We start from the raw sequence: 19,635 nt of genomic DNA on the forward strand, positions 1-19,635 counted from the left end.
AACACAGCAAAAATTCGAGAAAGAAGGGCACGCTGCTTAAGACATAGCAGTAGTGATGACTGGATGGGGGCTTGTATTATGGGGTGGACTGAACCTGGAGGATATTGAATACACTTTGTGATAGGTGTTCAGGAAATTCAGTTGGACTCACAGCTTTCTGCGTTACTAGATGATGAATGTTTCCATAAAATATTAGAATTCAAGATGATGATAGAATGGATATAAAAGCTCAAAACTGAGAATAACAATAATGAGTCAAAGATGCTAGTTTTCACTTAAGCCCTGAGTGAGACACCTGAATGTATGAAGTGCGTGAAATGGAGAAAATGGGATGGGCACACACCTATCTTTAGCCTCCATGCAAATGTTATATGGCTATGTTCTTAGGAATGTTGGTTTCCCCTAGGTATATGTCATTTTTACATAGTCTTTCTTTTTTTTTTTTTTTAGATCAGAAGATATTATTTCTACTTAAATTATATGAAAATAATGGTCTAAGCCTTCTTGACTTCAGGTTTGTTTATACATCTTGGTCATTGTAATAGGTGAAAAATGTACATATCTTGTCAGCCTTATTTTGCTATGGTTTGCTTAACCAGAATTGGTTGAATAAACCAATATATATTGGGTTCATAAAATACATTAAGATTTAAACTATTTATAGAAAATAGTTTATATAAATATAAACTATTTACAAAGTACAAAGTTTGGGTTTACAATGCATAATAAGTCGAAATCAAGGAAGCAACATGATATATAGCCTAAAACTATAGGCCACCTGAAGCTTTCAAAAAAATTGTGATTCTCAGAAGCCTTCAAAACATTGTTATCAAACAGTAATTTTTAGTATGGCAAAATAGGAAAATTATTTAAATATGTAATGAGTCTGATCTTAATTCAATTCAATTTTAATTTTAATTAAGGCTATATGCTTACTAAATGAAATTGTTTAGTTTTTGCCTGGCTCCACCTGTTATTTTTGGAATGAAGCCTTTTCTACACCATTCAAAGTCAAGAAATATTTATACCGTCTTGGAATAGTGTGATACCAGAATGGAGTTCCTATATCTACAGTCTCTTCTTAAATTATTTACTGCTGCTATAATTGCCTGTGGCCGCTAACTCAAAGTACAGTAGGTAATATGAATCATCTGACTGCTCCAATTTCCTACTTGGATCGGGAGGCTCTCCTCACAGTCACTCATGCTCTCGTCACCTCATGGTTAGATTATTGCAACATGCTCTACATGGTGCTACCCTTGAAAAGTGTTCGGAGACTACAGTTGGTCCAAAACGCAGCCGCACGAGCTGTCGTGGGTGCACCTAGGTACACCCACATTACCACCAATTCTCCGCGAGCTGCACTGGCTCCCTATTGGTCTCCAGTCACAATTCAAGGTGTTGGTTATTACCTTTAAAGCCCTACACGGTTTAGGGCCAGGGTATCTTCGAGACCGCCTTCTACCGCATAACTCCCAACGACCGGTAAGATCCCACAGAGTTGGTCTCCTCCGGATCCCGTCAGCTAAAGAATGCCGGCTGGCGGGCCCATGGGGGAGGGCCTTCTCTGTGGCTGCCCCAGCTCTCTGGAACCAGTTACCTCCTGAGGTCCGGACCATCCCCACCCTTTTGGCCTTCCGAAAAGCGGTGAAGACCTGGCTTTTCCGGCAGGCCTGGGGCCGTTGATCTCGCTCTTGCGATCCAGCGAGATCCGGCCATGAATAGTGTGAATGAGTTTTAATGTTTTTAATGTTTTAATTTTTAAATGTTTTTTATAATGATTTTAAATGCATTGTGAACCGCCCTGAGTCTTCGGAGAGGGGCGGCATACAAATTGAATTAATAAATAAATAAATAAACTAGAAGCAGCAGAAATGTAGAATGGGACCTTCCTTACCTACCATATATGTGCAAGGACAGATAAGATAATAAAGTTGTTTTATTTGGTAGGAAAATGGCACTTTGCTTTCTCTTTGCTTTGCAGGCCTTCAGATACTGGTACTTGGCTATGGGTTTCAGTATAAACTTAATGAACTGGTAAATTCAGGGACTGCCTTTTCTTCTGATCATTCTCCCAATTTACTTCAATGATCAAGAAACACTGTTATATAAATATTCTTCCCATAAGAGATAAAGTTCTAGGACAGATGCTTGTCATCTCTCCTGGTTACAAAGTGGTCAAGAATATAATGGTAGCACTTAAATATCTGGATCATCTTGCCCCTGGGACAAGCAATATTTATGATAGCTAGAAATACTGTTGGAATATCTCCCCTGTCTTTGACATATTTTTCTGAATCATTAAAGAAGAACATCTTGAAGGCAACAGTTTGAGTTCTGTTCTAAAGCTTTTGTTTGATTAATTAAAAAATAACATTGTGGCTATGAAAAGAAGCCTTCTGCTTCTGTGATTTTTGTTGACACACTTTGCAGGAGTCAAGACTTTGTAAAAATAATTCACTGTGATCTTCTCTCTGCAATTTACCAAAACGAACAGAGTGGACTAAATGTCATTTCATAATGGTTTAATTTTGTTTGAAATGGCTTAGGAAGGGAAAGGAAACACATTCTTGAAAAAGTTTTTCAAATACAGATTTTTCCCCCTTTTTTCTCCCCCCCTCCTCCCTAACCCCCCCTCACCACCCCTCCCCCTGTGACTTCTTCAAAGTAAAATCCAAATTCATAACAGATTATATAATACTTTACCATTCCCTTACTCCATCCCCCAAATACTGACCCTTTCTTTCTAATAATATTATTATATCCCCCTTTTACTATACATTTCAAAATAACATTCTACTATAACATTGTATAATGACTTCTGGTTTAACATAGTAATATTATTATAACTCCCAATTTAGCAATAATCTACCCTTTTTCCCCTCCCCCATACATATATCTCTTAAATCAAACCTGTTATGTATATTAATATAACATCTCAAAACAACCTTCCACTTTAAAACTATATAATTCAAAGCAGCCTTCCACTATAAAACTATATAATAAATCCTAATTTAACATTTATTCAACTCATAGTCTGTCCATTTCCTCCACTCCCTTAAATATATCTCTTGAACATCTCTTTTCTTAAACTAAACCATCAATAAACTAGCCTGTCTCCACCCACTTTCCTACAAAATAACAATTCTTAATGTCTTTATTCTTCTACCCACCCTGTTAAAAAAAAAAAAATTATATCCCTTATATAGATAAAATCAATAACTTTAAACTTGTAATCCATATAATGTCTTCTGTAAAGTCTTTAAATTGGATTGTTAACTCCTTCACCCATATTAGGGTAACATCACATCCTAATTCCAACAAAATGTTCGGAATCCTCAGTTGTCATCTGCCCCCATCAATAATAAATATCTTCATGTATGTATATATATAAAAAAGAAAACAACCACCTGAGTGACATTATAATTGTATTCCATATAGTATCTGTAGTGGTGGCTTTCTTCAAGATTATTAATTCCAGCCATCATAATGGGGTAACAACCAGATCTTCTGCATGCCCCAACGTAGCTCTCTTGCCATATAACTCAGCATAAACGTAATACATTTATCAAAGAAATAGATAATTCCAATCCAACAGTTTAAGGCCCTTTTCACATCCCAAAAATACGGCATTGCAGAGGTCTGTCACTCTCCTCAGGATAATATTAACCAATACTTCGCCTCAACTGTCTTTTCATATATTCAGTCATCTTTTAGATAACTGGCTTCACTGTTGCCTAGTTTAAAGATTTTTATTTTTGTGAGACCTATTTCTTTTTTTTTTTCTTGACTTCTTGTGGGTTTGATCTCCGGCCTAATTTCCTTTCTATGAGTTGTGTATCAACTGTCCGATTTTCGTTCTGATCTATAACTTGATCTTGTTGGTTTTGCTTTTGTAACTTAGATCGCCATTCAAGTTTCTTTTCTACAAATTGTGTATCAACTGATTGATTTTCATGCTTGTCTGTGACTTGATGAGTCTTCACATTAGAGTCCAACGCCGCTTCTCTCGTATTTATAAGTAGTCCATCTGAGACATCTAAAGGATCCAAAGGCGATTCATCTACAAAGACCTCTGTAGCTCGATGTTTTTCCATTATTTCCAACTCCTTCTGCTTATCCTGTATTATGCATGAAGATGTTGAACTCATTTTCAAAGTCTTATAATAAAATTCTTCCGCTTTTTCAACAGTATTTAGTTGATATCTTTCTCCTTGATATCTCAATATTATACCAACTGGAACATCCCACCTAAATAAAATATTTTGTTTTTTAAGCTCAGTCACCAGGAATCCAAATTTCTTTCTATCTAATAACATCCTAGGCGGTAGCTCTTTATATATCCAAATCTTTCTTCCATACAGTTGTAAAGTAGAATTAAAAGATTTTTGCACAATATTATCTCTTATTTCTTTGTCTGTGAAATAAATCACCACATCTCTAGGCAGTTGCCTTTGCTTTGCAATCCAAGAATTTACTCTGTAGACTCTATCAATCCTGCAAAATACTTCCTCAGGATGAACCTTTAAAATCCCAGCCAGAATTTCAGCAGATATTTTCCTTAAATCACCTCTGTTATTTTCCTGTAATCCTCTCATTCTAATCGCAAATTCTGTGAACCTGTGTTGCATCATTAAAACTTCTTTTTCAATCCATTGTTTTATATTTTCTACATTGCAAGTCTTATGATCAGCTTCCATTTTAAATTTTTCTTCTAAGCTATTGTCTTGAGTATTTATCAAATCATTTTCAATTCTTTGTATTTTATTGTCCAAATTGTAAATCTTGTCATCAATTTCCTCCATTTTAGACTCTAATAACTTGATATTTGTATCCAACTTTATAGCAATTTCTGAAAAACCGTTAGTCACTGTTACAATCTTTCGTTGCAAATTGTCATACTTTAATTGTATCAATTCTTTAATTTCCTGCTTGAATTTTTCAAAATTCTGGTTCACAATCTCATCCCTTCTTACCATCTCCTCCAAAAGAAATTCAATTAAGTTAAAATCATTCCTTCCATCCTTCCACACAGACAAACTCTTTTTTAAGAAAAGAAAGCTTCTTTCCAAACAAGATCAGTATCAGATCTCCAGGAAAAAAGAAACATAGAAGTAAAACTTTTTCTTCTCGATTGTAGCCAGCAGTATTTATTCCGCTACTTTGTAGCTTGTTAAACTATTGAAACGGAAGGACTTTCTCTTTCAGCTTTCCCTTCTCAAGCCTGAGCAGTCGCCATTTTAAATTTCTTTTTTCCTTTCTTCAATATCATTTATAAAGTCAATGAAAATACTTGCGATTTAGGGTCCCAGGTCCAGATCTCATCCTCTTTCAATAAACGATCTGTTAATTTTCTTTAAAATGCTTGTTCTCGTCGCCTGGCTCTGCAAAAAGGCAGAGGTCTCCCGAAGCCCAGAGCGGCGGCGAGGGAAATAGGGAGCCTCATCTGCTTCATCCCCCGAGAGTAAAAAAAAACTCTGGGGGCTTCGCAGAGAGCTCTACCTGCCCTCACCTGCTCTGTCTCACATTTCCTTATGGAAATGGAGTTTTTCGAGCCGCCTTTCAGCTGTAAAGGTGGCTCTTTACAGGCAACGGGGCTGGCGGTCCTGAGGGACCGTCTGGCAGCGACAGAGAGCAAACAGGAAGTCCAAAGGAAACACATTCTTGTAAGAAGTGGAGGCAAAAGCTAGCCTTATTCTACTGTTAATAAGCTGATTAATATTTTAATTGCTATCTTCTCTTCAAGTACAACATAAATACACATATTTTTCTACTGGTAAAATTCTAGAATATTGCTTTGGGGTCCAGCTGCTGTGGAGCATCATAAAACATGCAAAAGTTTGGGGAAGTCACTGTGGCAGCAACCAAGCATGCAAGAAATTATGTGCCTTCTGGATCGAGAAATAATGATGAGGACCATACTCCACTTTCCCCAGGATCGGCGTCTTCTTTCCCCTGAGGTGCCTTGGACTTAACTGCAGATTTTTGTTCTTTTTATATATAATTTAACTTGATGCTCAGGGATTACGCATCAGATACCTGTTCAGGATTTGTTGTTTAGTTTTGAGCTGACTATTGAAAAAACAGTTAAAATGTTTTTGCAAAAAGAAAAATCAGTCAAGCCAACATGTAGCAGTAATTTCTAAGTTTACAGGTGGTCCTCAATTTATAATTAGTCATTTAACAACCATTCACAGTGGTGATGGTCTTGAAACAGGTGCTCTATGGCCCATAAAGCACTTCTACTGTTGTAAAACATTGTGTAGGGCTCCCCCAATCACATTATCATATTTCAGCCCCTTGGCAACCTGTTCTAATTTATAACAAGTTGCCAAAGTGCCCTGTGATCACAATTTATACTCTTTTCTCTGACCTTCCCCAGAACATTAATAGGGAAGCCAGCAAGGAAGGTTGCTGATGGGAGGGGGGACATTGAATTCCCTATGACAGGAGTCCCCAATTCCTGGGCTGCTGCCCACTTCAGGGCTGTGGCCAGTTTGCAACTGGGCAGTGGAAAGCGTCAAGCTCACATGCTCAACTCCACTTGCACAAATGGAGCTGTGCACACGCATGTGTGTACCCGCCACTCAAACAAACATCCCCTCCCCCCCAGGCTGCCAAGCTAGAAGGGTTGGAGACCTCTGCCCTACAAGCACTGAGGAGTTTCCCCTCCTTTCTGTGCAAGGTGGAGCAATCCTTCCATGTGCTGAAGGAATGGACCTCAAATCTGGCAAAAATGCTAGTGAATGCCAGCATTCTGCACCTTTCAGAACGCTTTCTTTCCCCAGAGGGGAAATTCCTTGGTGCACTGAAGGAATGCACTTCAACTCTGGTGAAAAAGTTAGCACATGCTATCTTTCTCATCCTTACTCTCCTTGGTGGGGCAGGCAGAGGGCCCTAGTCACCTGGGTATGGTGGGAGACCCAAGGCCTCTCCCTGCCTCATCCTGTCCAGGAGGCTTGAGCTCTCTCCCTGGCACTTTGCATAATGACCCATGTGATTGCTTAACTGGGCAAGCCAGAATTGCAGTTGTTAAAGGTACATATAGCATAGCATCTCTGTTGACAATCGCTTTGCTCAACAACTGAGATTCCAGACCCAATTATAGTCATAAGTGGAAGATAAGCTGTACCGTTTTTTTTGCAGGATTTGTATGGTAGGTTCAGAGAAAAAACAACCAAGGGACCTAAAATCCAAGAAGCAAATCAAAATTCAGGCATGCATTCTTTTATGTTTTTCATTTTAGGAAGAACATATGTTCCAAAGCAAAGGGAAAAGTGATCTGGCTTTTGAAGATCTCTACGATCCATGTTTTCTTCTCCAGCTATTCAGTGAATTATTAAGGCCAGGTATATAAAGTGATTGTCTTGCATTGTCTGGAAGCATTCAGTACAATATGAACTTTTGGACCAGTCTTTCCCAGTCTGGGCCAGTAAGTGGCTGACTGCTGTTCCAAGAGTTTCAGCATTTGGGGAGGGCTTTATATTGGGGAAAATACTATAAACACTGTTTTCACAAAAAATGTTTGAGTTCTAAACTTGTGAGATCTTAAGACGGGATCTTTCACAAGTTCTTAGGGGCAGCTACCAGAAAACCTGCTGAATCAAACAACCTTCTTCTTGGTCAGCATGAATTTGATTTTGTCGTTTGATTTGGACTTTTTCTGAAGTGTGTCTTTTTAATTAAGGGGATTTACGTTCCCTTATCTGAGTTAAAGAAAAACTGATTTATGCTTGAGAATATTTTCCAGCTGTTTCTGATATTGTTCTCAGGGTAAATATTATATTGAGGTAACTGGCTTTTACTTATCCAGCAGTAGTAGGATCTAAAAGAGTTGATTAATTAGAAATATGATTGCTTTGAAAGAAAGAGCAAATGTCTATAATGAACACAGATAAAATAATGCTTTAAGAAAAATGGCAGTTTTGTGTATTCTACAATATTTTAAAATAATATATCCCAGAATGAATGGAGTTACCTTAACGTTTTTTTTTAAAAAAGCTTCCATTCAGAGTCACTAGCTGATTTTCAACAGAGAGCAAGTGGGGCAGAAGGGGACCTGAGGTCGTAATTTCTGTATTTCATCCCCAAAACTATAAAAGGATTTTGAGGGAAAGAAAAAAGCGGGAGTATTTCAGTTTGAAGCCCTAATGAAATCTACTAATTCAATTATTTTGTGATCACAAAAAAGAGAGAAAATGTTTAATAGAAAAGAAATTTAGGTAGCTTCAACATTATAATTACATTTAACAATTTAAATATAATTCAATTTTTCTTTCAGTTTTTATCTTTGTTGTTGTTGTTGTTGTTCCATCCCCAAGCTGCTTTTTGGAGGGTAGATCCTATGTGTATCTGAAGGGTAGCTCTCAATCAGAAAAGTTCATTAGGTCAATGGAGAAACACGAGGCCACATTTTCCCTGAATAGAATGATATTTTGTTATCTTTGGTGACTTACTATTTCCTTATCTACATTCTTTTTTTTTCTTTTTTGCCTGGTGTTTTGGATATCGTTGTAATAGGTTTTGACTTTTCTCTTTGCCCCCAAGATACTTAGTGCTAAAAAAAAGCAGTTTTTGTCTCAAAAATTTCCTTTTATGTTGTCAAATCCAGAAGTCTACTGACTTCCTTTTTGTCTCAGCTGTATCTTCTTTCTACAAGTCTTGTTTAGGTTCCTTTGTGTTTTTGTGGCATCTGCTCTATGCTGTTCAAACCGAGGATTCCATTGTATGTCCCGCATGCCTTAATACTTCCTTTTATCCTGCAGATACAGTTTTAAAACAAGTTCATTTCATGAATCTTTTGACTACAGAATTCTGCAGGACAGTTGAGCATCCTTAGCTATGGATGTGGGCCAAAGGACCCATGTTTCTTTTTTTGTGGTGTTATAACAACACTGTGAGGCAAATGTTTAATAATTCTCACTATTTTAAACCATATTATTTTTAAAAAAGAGAAATATATGGCAGTTTCCAGAACTGATTATTGCATCAGCAGTTGTTTACTTAGCAGCCATCTTTCCAAGGTTCTGTAAATAAGCTCTGTGTTCAACATAAATTAAAGCTACATTAGCAACTAATTCTAGCTGGCAAGGTCAGGGTTTTTTGTACTTTCTTTGTATGTCCTAGACCTATTTTCATATTAATCTTCAGAAATTTCATGAAGGCCTTGCCCATAAAAAGGTTTTATCCTTGACAGAATGTGTCTTTTTATAAAATGGAATTGGGGGATTAACCAGAACTGCTTTTCATTCTGCTTCTGTCCTCACAATTGCAGTGATTTTCATTAGACTTACTGTTCCACAAACATATGTGTACTAATCGAATAAAAATTCAAATCCTTCTCACAGGATACATAGAAAAGTGTAGTAAGAGATAACTACTCTGTTTTTACTGGCCATGAATATGCATTCTGATAGAGGTGAACTGAGAAAAAGGGAGGAAAAAAATGGTATTTATACCAGAATGTAGAATCCATTAGAAGGGTACAGTAGGGATCCTTATATGTGAGGAGAACTTTAAGGTAATTCAACTTTATACAGGAGAGAGCAACAGAGAAGACTATTTTTCTAATGAGACTATCATTAATTCTGCTGGTGATTGTTGTGATTTTAATATGTGCATTCAGATTTTATTTTCTTAAATTATTTTTGAAATACTTTCTTATTAAAAATGCATACTTCTTTTCTTCCTGCTTTGTAGAATGTGTGGTGGCATGTCATAAGTTTGTTGAAGTCAATGCATTGGGCTTGACAGTAGCTGCCCTTAGCAGCTATGACAGTAACATGCGTGCAGCTGCCTACCATGTCCTGAGTTCCTTTCGCTCTCATCTGGAAGTGGCTCGGTTTCGAGAACAGAAACAGGTAGAAATGAGTTAATTTTTGTACCACTTAACCGAAAAATAAATTTTCTGGATTAAAATGAAATCCATTCTATTCCAGTAATTTAGAATATCTTGATTGTTAATTTTTTAAATTAAATCCAATCTGGAATCATGATTAGAATGCTTATTTTTCTCCTCTGTTAAACATGAAAATGTTTTAGAACACTTTGTAATTTATCTGTCTTCCTGAAATTTGAGGTTATGTATGAATCAATAAGTAAGTGAATCGAGATTCGACCGGAAGTGTCGCAGCGAGACAGTCAGGGAATTAGCGGGCTCTAATGAGCTCCGCAAAAACCCGGACTGACAAACCGCCGCTGAGGGGTCTTCGGACCAGAACCGTCCTGTAGGGACGGGGAAGAAGGAGAGGCACCTCGGAAGACCAAGAGGAACAGGCAAGTTCCTTGAAGGTCAGAAGAATCTCTCTCTGATTCGGTGGTGGAGGCGGCAGCCATTACGTCTGTCAAGAAGCTGGGGCAACCGGACTAAGTATTGAGCAGGAGCGGTGAAAGTAACGGAATTTTTGAAGCCGGGTGAGTGACAGCCAATCCACAGGCGAGATAACAACAACAACAAAAATTTATTTTGAAACCCCCAGCGTAAAATTAGTGGCTAATGGGCACAGGGGAAGAAAAGAGAAAGCAAGCGGAATTTAAAGGGACAAACCCAAAAAGAAAATTGATTTTTGAATAAAATTAATTGGAAAATTTTAAGAATTAGAAGAAACAACCCCAAAATTGGCTAAAGGGTTGGAACAAAAATAAATAGATCCTTTCTTGTTGAAAACTAAGAAAAATAAAACAAAAGACAATTGGATATTAAGCTCTGCAATAGAAGTGCTTTATATCTAAAAAAAAGTGGGGGGGGAGCATTGTTTTAATTTGGGCTGGACTATAAAATTGATTTGGTATTTTCTGAGTTAAAAAGAAGTAAAAAAGAAGCTAGATTGTTAACAAAGATTGCTACAAAATGGACACTGTTAAACAATTAAGAGAATTGTGGATTCTAGAGAGACATCTTCAGGAGAAAAAAGAGTACTGCAATTTGGAATTTTTGTTTTGGAAAACTTTGAATCATATTAGTGCTGGCCTTGAGAACTTTTGGGGAGGATTGCTTTGTTTGTAAGCGGCCTGACTTTGGGAAAACAAAAGGAAAAACAACGGAACTTTTAAATCTGGAACAATACTAATACAGAAAGAATAAAATGGCACAGGAAATTAGAGAAATAATGGAAATGACATATTTGTCATGGAAAGCGGAAATAAGAGGAATAATTACGATGCTATAGGGAGAATTGAAATTTGAGGATCCAAAAACTGAGAGAGAGCATGTTCAAGCTGACAAAGAAACAAAGACGGAGAAGCAAGACACAGAGACTGAAAACAAAAAAGAAGATAAAGACAGTGAGATTAATTTTGGAAAATTAATTGAATATATGGATAGTAATAATAAAAAGGTGGTTTTTAGAGATTACATTGGGATTAACAATGAAAAAACAAAAAAGCAGAAAGAGTCAAAGAAGGAGGGAAGGGAGGAATAAAAAGAACACAAAAAACTTAAATGATTACACTGGGATTAACAGTGAAAAGGAAAAAAAGAGAGGAAAAGGATGGAAAATGACAGGAAATGCAGGGCAAAATAGAAGAGTTCAGATTTGTGAATCACAGAATGATTTCACTGGGATAAACAGTGGGATAAATAATGGAGAAATAGGAAAAGGAGAAAAGAGATAGGAAACAATGGGAAATTTAGGGCAAAAGAGAAGAACTCAAGATTTCAAAATACAAAAAAAAAGGGAAAGAAAAAGGTGAAAATAAAAATGGGAAGGGAGACAAAGAAAGAGAAAACCATATGATTGCAAAAATGAAATGAATAATAAACTGTAACAATTGAAATAACTAGTATTACAATAAATTGTAATGTTGAAATACTGTGAATTGTAGTATAAAAATGGGAAACTTTATGATTGTAAAATGAAATGAATAACAATTGGAATATTTGTATTGTTTTTTTCTTTTCTTTTTCTTTTAAGAAATATGAATAAGTTTAAATTGTAACAATTGAAATGGATAACAGCTAGAATAATTTTAAGTTAATTATTGTAATGTGAAGAAAGTAGAAATGTTTAATTATGATATACTAAAATGTTGGATTTGTATTTTCATGATATAAAATAAGCAGACTTATTATTATAAGAATTAAACTACTGTAACATTACATAATGAATCAAGGTGAGGATAGATATACAAATAAATGACAATGGGAAGGGGCAAAATATAGAATAGAAGGGAAAAACTGAATTTGATTAAGATTAAGATTAGAGGTGAGAATAAGGGTAATATTGGTTCTTAAAAAATAGATGAGAAATGAATATGGCAAAAAGGTAATATAGAATCTGTAAACTTAATTGAAATGGTCTTTTTAAAAAAATAGATGAAACTCAATTGAAATGACTAAACATTGTTTAAATTTGTGAGCCGGCCAGATACTCTGTTCAAAGAAAATACATTGTATGTTTGTATGTGTGTTTGTCTAAAAAATTTAAAAAAACTTTATATATAAAAAAAAAGGTAAGTGAATCCAAGTTTGTATTAATATTCTTTATGCAATTTTTAAATTAGATTTAAACTACTAGTAATTTCTATTTTATTATGCATCCACGTTGATTTTGTATATTTAAATGCTGTGGTTTCAATGAGTGTGTTAATCTGGGATTAGGATAAATACCAATTTATTTGCAGTGGCTTTAAAGGAAACTAAATATTGTTCTATGAAAAATAGTTTTGTGAGTGCAATTAAAGGTTTCTAAATGGAATTTTAAAAAATATTTTTCCAGTTTTACTTTTTCTTTTTTTTGTAGTTGCTGTACCTTATGGACGTTGTGCAAAATGGAATAAAACAACCAAACCTCAAATTTACTTTCCCTTTAACACTGTATATAGCTAGAGTTGCCCAGCAAATACTGAAGCCAGGTACTATAGAACTTTGTAGAGTTATATAAGCAAAAGGGGAATAGAACAAGACACTTCTTCTGAAGTCTCACTCCTGATTTTACCTAGTCTGGTAACGCAAAATTTGAGAATTAAATGGCAAGCTCAGAGAGCAAACCACTACAAAAACAATGGAAATATTTGTAATTCACAAAATAATGGGGCAAATGGCCATTTTCCATTTGAGATATCTATGTGATTATGTCTCCATTGGAGAAAAGTTAATAGTAGAGGGGAAAATACAGTGAAGTTAGTTCTGTGTAAATATATGTACAACAAAACAAATTAAGAAAATGAAAATGATAGTTGATACCTGTTTTGTATTACAAATTTTAGATGTTTTATGCATGAAAAATATTTTTATTGTTGAGATAAGAATATAACATAAATATAGTTATATAATGTGCTTTGTAATGAATATGAAAATATGCAGTACTTTTTCATGAGCTGTGGCGGCGCAGTGGTTAGAATGTAGTATTGCAAGCTAATTCTGCTGACTGCCAGCAATTCGATTCTCACCAGTTCAAGGTTGACTCAGCCTTCCATCCTTCTGAGATCTGTAAAATGAGGATCATCTGTTCTATGGGGACAATATGCTGACTCTGTAAACCGCTTTGAGAAGGCTGTAAAGCACTTGAAGCGGTATATAAGTCTCTGCTATTGCTATAATATTTAATTATGTCTTGTTGTTTTTACAGAGGAACATATGTACACAAGGTTGAACAGATTTCTTCTATCCCACCAGTATTTGGATTTGAGAAAAGTGCCAGGATTTTTTCACCTTTTCTATAGTTTTGATTCAGAGGTAAAGAGACTCATATGGACATTTTATGTCCAGCTATCTTTCTTTCACCTTCTTTTGCTCCATTGCTTAGCTATTACTATTCAGTTACTTTCCTGCTGTTATGTTGCCATTTTAAACATGTTCTCCAGAAAGTCTCATCCTGAAAAACCTTCACAACTTTTGCATGCTTATTTGACATAAGAAAAATGTGTAATATTGTTTTATGTCCACATGCAACCAAAGGTAAACTTTCTGATAGAAAATAGATTTGATTTCACCATATATGCAGAATTATTATGAAAATCTTTGGGCATTATGGATTGCTAATATTCATTTAGTTGAATCTGCTGATTCAAAGAAAAATTGGATAAAATTAGTTGTAATTACTAAATTGTAAGCGGAAAAATACCTGCTAGTATATCTGGAATTTAATTGGTTCAACTGTGGTTTAAGGATTTCTTTTTCTTTTTTTTCTTTTAGTCTCCTTTTTGAAGTACATCTGTTGCCTGGACTCAGCATTCTCTCTACATGAAAAAGAACTGTAATGTAATTTTGCTTGATCCCTTGATAATGCTTTATGTATTTTCTTTGTTTTCTAGCACAAAATGGAGCGTGAATGGGTTCTAGCTATTATTGGAGATGGTCTCAGAGATAAAAACTGCTATCAGCTGTATGATTATCAAAGAATTTTCCATGTCATTCTGTCCTTCTTCCATAGCCCATTGTGTGATGAAGCAACACAGGTAAAACTCTTCTAAAAATAAAATGGTTTTTATTTCATTCAGAGCAGGAATTGCATTTACACTTTTATCCCAAGATGTCAATCTGAGTCTGTCAGTGTAAATTGAACGCTTGCCTATACATTCTGTAATAAATGTAATCTCTGAAGCAAAAAAATATAGAGACTTACTAAATGTTATTGCATTCAGTTGGATTTTTCAGTTTAAGAGAGATTTTAAACTCTGATGCAGAGGGTTGCCATTTCTGTGAAATGCTGTGGAAGATGGCAGAGAGAAGCCACCAGGAGAAAGAAGCAAGTTTGAAAGGTTACCGCCTTTCCACTCCTGTTTGGAATAGATCCCTTTGGAGCAAAAAACTACCTTAAGTAGAAGAATATAATTGAATGCAACTTCAAATTAGTCTGGATGAGAATATAGAATCTGCATGCTGACATTATTGCCATTTGCATTTTTTGATGTATGATGGGCAAATTGTGTATTCAGGTATAGAATTTGTACAACACAAAAATAGACCAGGAAACAGAAAAACTTCCAGAAAGCCTAATCTGACATGGATTTACCAATATGTTTGGGTACACAGACACGCACACACACACACATACATATTCTTCAATTGTTGTAGTCTGCCTGAGAATTCATTATCCCAGACTCTTGCATATCTATCTAGTTGCCCTATATTGGCTCCTCTCTTAGTTGGTATGATTACTCTCACAACTGAAATTCAATCTAGAAAATTTAATGAACACTGACAACTACAGCAACATCACTTTATTCTCCTCCCTAGGAAGTTTGATAGTATATGAACACAGATAATATGATAATTAGTATTTCTCCAAATACTCCAGCTCTTACAGTTAGGGTTGAATTGTAGCCACTATTACTAAATCATTAGATGCTATCTGGATCTATAACATGGTGCTAGAAAATTCCCTTTTATCATCTTCTTTTATTAATAGTATTGTTTTGTGTTGTGTTGTGTTGTGTTTTGCTTTTCAGTATCAGATTCTGGAAATACTTCAAAATGCTGCCTACATCACTAAAGCTGCTTATGAACTAATAAGGGACCATAGCCTTTTAACCTGGCTGTTATCTGTTATTGAGAAGAGGTACACAGAAATCTCTTTAGGCCTCTATGCTAATCAGGGATGTGATATCTCTCTCTCTCTCTCTCTCTCTCTCTCTCTCTCTCTCTCTCTCTCTCTCTCTCTCTCTCTCCCCCCCCCTCCCTCTCCCTCCCTCTCTCTCTGTAACTCAGTAAATGACTAAGATTAGATTTATTTTTAAAGAACACAGTATGCAATAAAGCAGTTTAAAACTTTTGCAATTAATTTACCTAATTGTTCAGGGGACATTGCCTTTCATAGATGCATGTTTTCTTCTTCATATTTAGATTTTTTGATATAATTGAATAATAATCAGAAAAATGACATGTAAATTTATTAAAAGCTTAAGAAGTACTTCAGGGTCAAATAAAAACTTAATTCAAAATATGCCACCTCTTTTAAAAATATCAGACTTCATTTAAAGCAAAATGACTTACTCAAAATTTTATTTGAATAAAATCTGAAGAATGTAATATTATCTGAAGACTGTAATATTGTATAATTGAAATTAGTATAAAAATAACTCTGGTAACTAGTCTTGTATTATTCAGAATGCGACAATGCTTGGAAGTAACTTTTTAAAACCAAATTGTAAGGGCTAATTAATAGTATTGTTATATAAAAGAAATTGAATTCAGATGTTCCAACTATTTTGTCAGTTCCTAAAAATGTGAGCTTTTATAATGTAAAAACATATAGTAATAAAATTAAATGTTTCCTGAAATACTTGTCTTTTTTATGTCTAGGTTTCTAGAAAACAAGTTGTTAATACGTATAATCTCCTTAATCAATACTCTCTGGGAAACTAATTTAGGAAATAAGCAAACTTCACTCAGTTCATCTAGCCAATTAAAAGAATTAAAAGAGAACCAGAAATTCCTTCCCATCCAGCTTATTAATGAATTTCTCCATGTTCTGCTCACACTTCTTAACCACATCAGGTAATTATTATCTATTTTTAAGGTATTGTATTGTTGTACTGCTTTGGCATATACTTTTCCTTTACAAAAAGAATTACTTTTTCATTTTAAATAAGAGTAATATTTGTCATCATCATAATCTAGCCCAGCCATTAATATTTTCTGCTGAAGTCAGGCCTGTCTTCCATAATTCATGCTTTGTATCATTTGGAATTTCTATCTCACATTGCTACTGATTTAGGAGGCTTTTCTTAAGGTTGTTTCACACTAGTTTGGATCCTGTTAGCAGAATTGAATATATAGGTATCGACTACATACGTTCTTTTGAGCCTTTGTTTTAGGTGGGCTTTTGACCTATCTAACCCCAGATTGCATTGGTTAACGATTTAATATTCCTAGATCCAATGGACCTTAATAACCCATGGCTTGGTCTTGGTAGGATTGAGTCAAAGTTGGTTGCCCCACATCCAGGGAGCAACAGATTGAGAAGCCATAAAATGTGATAAGTCATTGGCTCCAAGTCACATTTTATACTAATTTTCTATAAGATTAATATATAGGTACAACATTTATGTCATATTTGTAATATTTTTCAATAATGTATAAATTATTCATCGGTTTCTTGTTTTGCTTCATTCAGGAATGAGATTAACCTTTTGGTGCCTAACAAAATCAACACAGAGCAGTGAATTATATTGTGCATAATATGAGATGATATAAATATTTTGTACTAATTTTGTCCCCTGTCTTCTGCTAAATAGAACCAACTTGGATCCTGTTGAGTTTATTCAGTTTTTCAATGTATTAAGTTCTGTATTGGAATACCGTACTCTGGTTATTGAAGCCTTCAGAGAAATGGGCAGATTCATTGTAAATGAACATATCCTTTCAAACAATGATGTGTTGACACTTTTGTACAAGTGGAGTATAATTAGCAAAGATATGGAACTTCAGGATGACCTGCATGTTGTTGCACAACAATACCAAATCAAAGAATTGCTTAGTAAGTATTCTCAAAGTACTTCAGAGAGTTGCCATGTAATATTAATGTCTAGATTCAGCAAATGCTGTAAAAACAACCACTTATTCTGAGATCAAAATAGATTCCTGCATTTGTAATAACTCACAAAACAATATGTTGTTTGCCAGATGTGTTTCACTAGAATATTGAATTCAGCAGGCATATATCTGAAAATATCTTCTTGATTCATGATGGCAAATTAATTTGAATATCTTCATGCTCAGCCTCACCGAAAGTCAGTATCAAACGTTTTTTATATAACACAAAGGCATTGGAAATAGGGACATCATCAGTTGTTTTGGTTTGTCAAAGATTACCTCAGGAAATGCAATCCCTAATGAAGGAGGAATGACTGAGGAAAACTGTAAGGGAGTTAAAATACTATGAAAATATGTAGGGATACAGTGTATAAACAGCTTTATATTGTGTAATGTGAACATGTATCTGATTCTGTTTAGCTAAACTGCTACCGTTGATGTTAATTTTAAAGACGTGTATAAGCCTTTGATGCATTTGATACAGATATTTTTGCTGCACAAAATGGGTGCTGTTCCAGAGATCTTGTTAGATATGAATTAACATTTGCTTTTAATAATTGAGGTGCCATAGTTAACTTGCTGGTATTTATTTAATATTAAATCTGCTACTTTTTGAGGTAATTAGCATACTCACTAGGAAATTAATCTGCATGACAACATCTGTCAATTCATCTCAGCCTTAGTACTGTTTAATTATTCAGTGATTGCCCTTGTTTCATTGTTTATAAAAGGGGTTTTCCTTTTATCTACTTCAGGAAATACAGACAGGAACAAACCACGATTACATTCTCAAGCATCAAACCGACTAGCTCAGAGAAGGAGTAAAATTGAAATAGAGGCAGCTGCAATCTCTGTATGGAAAGAAGTTTATTTAAATGAATGTAGAACTCTTCTGAGATCCGTTTTTATCCACTGGGAACCTGTTTTACTGGAAACATCAGCAAAATCTCCAACAGAACAGAAAGGATATAGTAATCCAGATCTTACCTGCAAGATTACTTATTTAGTATTTAGATGGCTTGTGACAGCCTTTCTTGATAGCAACTTGAACATTCAGAATGCACTCCTGACTTTCTGGTGGTTTAAAAAATGTGGTTTTGGAAACAACGTTATATTGGATTATATTCTTAAGGACGGAACCCTGAAAAGGGCTATATTTAAGCTTTATAGTAGCATCTTTAATGCCTCTGAAGTTGTGAAATTGAGTGAGCTCTCTGTGGTTAATGGAATCATGCTCCATCTACTAGAATCTCAGGGCCTGACAGAAAATAATTTTCATGGGGCTGTGAAAAAATTCTGCCTCACTGAAGTGACAAAAGTGAACAAAGGTAACTTTTTTTTTACACAAAAAATACTGTCCTTTCCCTACATGTTGCCTTTGACATATGCTAAACTTCATGTCTATTAACTTATAGTTACGATTAGAAATCAAATTGAAAAAGGCTGTTCTGCTTCATGAAACCTTGGAATTTGCTATATATCATAATAAATTAACATTTCCAGAAGATGGGCTACTGTCAAGGGCAAATAATAGTTCAGAACATTGGGTTTTAGTATATAATTATCTGTAATATCCCAAAGGTGAATTGGACTTTCTTTGTTTTTCCTTGAAGACATTTCGCTTCTCATCCAAGAACTTCAAACCTGAAGAAGCTTCTTGGATAAGAAGCAAAACGTCTTCAAGGAAAACCAAAGGAAGTCCAGTTGTCTTTTGAAAAAGCACCTTTGGGACAACCACAACCTGGATGACTAAGAATCTCCATAGATATTTTTAATATCATTAAAAAAGGTACAGTAATGTTTAACAGTTTGTCTCTTCAAGTACTGCAGTTTTTCTGCTATTTTTAAGTCAAGACAATACAATATTTCTAGTAGCTATTCAAATATTAATTTTGGGGGACTGAGGTTATAACTGGAGTGGGTGAGTTCTGCTGGAAAATGAAATGTTCATGGTAGATCTTTTGAAGACTAAATTAAATCTATAAATCAGATACTCAAATACTAATAACTAGGAATATCTAAACTAGGCATGTTCAACCTGCCAGATACAGATAGCATGTAGCCCTGGACAGCTAGTAATGCACCCCCACAAGACCATAGTTTTAGGTTTATTATGTGATTTATACACATTGACTATATTATACATTTTATGTGTGGCC

At 35.0% G+C, this 19,635-nt stretch overlaps 1 protein-coding gene across 1 annotated transcript in view; it reads left to right on the forward strand.

Annotated features, from left to right (window-relative positions):
* URB1 (URB1 ribosome biogenesis homolog) overlaps positions 1-19,635 on the forward strand; it is a 60,765-nt gene that overhangs the window by 40,418 nt on the left and 712 nt on the right. The window contains exons 28-38 of the mRNA XM_070943560.1: positions 451-514; positions 5,789-5,960; positions 7,247-7,349; positions 9,700-9,860; positions 12,741-12,852; positions 13,569-13,675; positions 14,254-14,397; positions 15,391-15,500; positions 16,244-16,438; positions 17,179-17,420; positions 18,232-18,804. Of these exons, the coding sequence (XP_070799661.1) occupies positions 451-514; positions 5,789-5,960; positions 7,247-7,349; positions 9,700-9,860; positions 12,741-12,852; positions 13,569-13,675; positions 14,254-14,397; positions 15,391-15,500; positions 16,244-16,438; positions 17,179-17,420; positions 18,232-18,804 (1,983 nt within the window). The remainder of the gene's footprint in view (positions 1-450; positions 515-5,788; positions 5,961-7,246; positions 7,350-9,699; positions 9,861-12,740; positions 12,853-13,568; positions 13,676-14,253; positions 14,398-15,390; positions 15,501-16,243; positions 16,439-17,178; positions 17,421-18,231; positions 18,805-19,635) is intronic.

The sequence above is a fragment of the Pituophis catenifer genome, unplaced genomic scaffold, assembly GCF_029215685.1.
Source record: "Pituophis catenifer annectens isolate HBS135680 unplaced genomic scaffold, rPitCat1.0.hap2 SCAF_4, whole genome shotgun sequence".
NCBI lineage: Eukaryota > Metazoa > Chordata > Lepidosauria > Squamata > Colubridae > Pituophis > Pituophis catenifer.